Source organism: Bos mutus, chromosome 5 (genome assembly GCF_027580195.1).
Source record: "Bos mutus isolate GX-2022 chromosome 5, NWIPB_WYAK_1.1, whole genome shotgun sequence".
NCBI lineage: Eukaryota > Metazoa > Chordata > Mammalia > Artiodactyla > Bovidae > Bos > Bos mutus.
The window spans coordinates 76,192,104-76,195,089 of NC_091621.1; the positions used below are offsets into that span (position 1 = coordinate 76,192,104).

The 2,986-nt window shown below is 42.7% G+C and overlaps 1 protein-coding gene across 1 annotated transcript; it reads left to right on the forward strand.

The window, feature by feature from the left end:
- The first annotated feature begins 577 nt into the window (after window positions 1–577).
- SMIM10L1 (small integral membrane protein 10 like 1) lies at window positions 578–2,737 on the forward strand. The gene has a single exon (XM_014477804.2). The coding sequence runs from the start codon at window positions 766–768 to the stop codon at window positions 970–972; it is 207 nt and encodes a 68-aa protein (XP_014333290.1). The 5' UTR covers window positions 578–765; the 3' UTR covers window positions 973–2,737.
- The last annotated feature ends 249 nt before the right edge of the window (window positions 2,738–2,986 follow it).

Genomic DNA, 2,986 nt, shown 5'->3' on the forward strand with positions numbered 1-2,986 from the left:
ATATTCTAAGCCTTCCCCGCCTAACCACATATTTCACAGGTGCCCATGAAGAAATTATAGAAGCCTTCATACATAATCTGAACGTTTCATGGGTTTACAAGAGGGAAAATTTGATATTTGCATGTAATATGTACCTCAAAAAATAATAATTAATCTGTGTTTGCTTTACATGTGTTAATTTCCGGCACTTCCAACTGAAACAGTCCTAATACATAGGAAATTCATCGCCTGAGATTGTGACTCTTTAAGTTTTAATAGTATGTTGTGAATACAGAGACTCTGCCCTAACTGGCTTATTTAAAGAGATTAATGTTATGAAATCGAACGGGAACAGTTCAGAGCAGACTAACCCGAGTTTTAACGCGAGCTTTGGACGGGGCTCTAGGGCAAATAACAGAATTTTACTTAGTTTCCTTTCTTCATTTTAAAGTGAAACGAGTATCTGTAAGGCTGTTTGTAATGGCTACATAAAATAACTGTGTGGCATATATGTAAATAAGTAACCCGTTCCGGACCTACCAAGAGTTAAACTCTAAACGCTGAATGTCACTTTAAGCAGCAGACAGGAAGGGGAGGAGCGCCAGCCGCAGCCCCAGCCTCACCGCCGCTCGGAGAGAAGCGGCGTCTGCGTGAGGCGGGAGTGCTAGCCCGGAGGCCGCTAAGCCCCCGGCCCCTCCAGGTCATCGCCATCAGTTGGGGGTCCGCGGGGTCTGCGGTCACCCTCGGTTCCAGGCACCGCACCGGGCTAGCGGCAACATCGCGTCCATGGCCACCACGGCGGCTCCGTCATCTTTGGCCCTCAGGGCCTCGAGCCCGGCCGCGACCCCCAGCTCGTACGGGGTCTTCTGCAAGGGGCTTTCCCGCACCCTGCTCGCCTTCTTCGAGCTGGCCTGGCAGCTGCGCATGAACTTCCCGTATTTCTACATTGCGGGCTCCGTCGTTCTCAACATCCGCTTGCAGGTACATTTTTAGAGCCCTGGGGATGCCGCCCGCGTTCCGGGCCTGCATTATGGCCGACTCCCAGGAGGCGCCGCGGCACCGTGGAGCTTGGGGCGAGCAGTCCCGCTGTCTCGCGAGAGTGCTTGGTCTCCCTCCACCGCTGCGCTCTCGCCTCTCCGCCGTCTGCTCTCCTCCGATCCCCTGAACTGGCACCGAGACCTCCTGAGTGTAGGAAGAGGAAATACGCGATTCCGGGAACCGAGAACTTCAGTTAAAACCCACTACAATATTTAAGAAGCTGTGCATCCTTAAAAACGGGACGAACAGGATGTATTATAACAAGGGAAGGCTGTCAAAACTTTCAGGACAGAAATGTACAAGCTCATGGTCCGTGTTCATAAATAGTAAATTTCGGGAAGATGAGACTGGATTATAAACAGGATCAGTCAGAAGCTGAAGATCTTAAGGATATGCAGTGGAAGGCAAACATCTCTTCATTCCACAACAGAAAACTATGACGATCAGAAACTTTAAGTGAAAAAAAAAACAACGTTGTAAGAGGAACACATCCTTCAGATAACCAAACAATGTAAAATACTGCAGGGTTTTGACCGAGGGTTGGAGTGTAAGAAGGTGGACTCAATTTCAGTGTCACTCTAATTCGCATTGTGGTTCAGAATCTTGGAGCCAAAAAAAAGGAAATCCAATCATAGCACAAAGCTTGGTGGTTTATTGAATAACATTTAAATAATCACAATGGAAATGCTGTTTATGGTTTTCATCTTTTTAAGAGAATGCTTAATTACGGTTACAGAGTTGAGTGTCAATATTATCAGCCTTGATGGCGTAAAAGTGCAATTTACAAGGTAGGATGGCAGGGCGGGTGCCTGGAAAAGTAATGGTGTCTTTTAAAGTGGGAAGTCGACAGGTAGAGTCTGTTGTCGATGGGGGAAGAGGTCATTTTATTTTACTTAAAGAGTGATGATAAAGTTCTAAAATATAACCATATAACAGAGAAGAAGGGAGAACAGCATGAGGTCAACAAGAAATGCCTAAAGATGATAGTTCAGGTGGAATGTCTTAGAAAGGAAAACGGATACATTGTCATGTATTTATAAATATAGGGTCAAGAGGTTTTTAGGTGTTAGAGAGTCTGGAGACGAATTAGTGGTCTGCATATTTTTTTTCTAATTAAGGAAGCAAAATTGAGGCAATTATGAGCCTCAGGAAAAAGAAAAGTTTTCAGAAGTTACACTGCATTAAGTCAACTGTGAATAATGTTAGTCATCATATAAAGTCAGTCATATTTATGTAAACACTGAATACAAATAATAACAAATTATTAGGTAACCCTAGCAGAATTGGAAAGAAGTATATATGTAATGGAGAATACATCAAGATCTGATACAGAAATGTCGGTTTAAAAAAAAAAGCAGTATAACTTGTCACTTAGAAGTACAGTAACAAATAGCTGAAGAGTTAAAATTGGTAGTCTCTGGTGAAGGAAAATCAGGGATGGGCAGAGAAAAAGTGGAGAATTGCTGTTTTTTTACTACTGGTCTAACAGTAACAGTGTTTTTTTCTTAGCCCTGTGTGTATGTGTATATCAGACACACCTCTGTTAAAATACAAACTAATTTTGTGGTCCAGATGAGCCCAACAGTCTGCCTAAATCCCTGTTTTCTCAAACCTGTTAAATGAGAATAAACATACCCAATGGATAGATCAGTCTGAGAGTTAAAAATAAGCCTGCCTTAGTGCTTGATATATACACAATAAAAGTATTTGTTTTATAGAATATCTCATTAACTTGTGAATAAACCTTAAAACTCTGGAGTGCTTGCTTTACAAGTGGAAGGTTTTAGTACTGAAAGATATTTGTAGATTACTGACAGTAAGGGTAGCGGGAAGCCCTTCCAGAAAGATACTGGTGAGACATTTGAGCAGAAAGGGACAGTCATTCGTCAAGGTAAAGATTGAAACTGTAATGTTCTGTATTCCACATTTCACTAATTGTGTCCAACAAACAAGTGTACTCTAGAGTTGT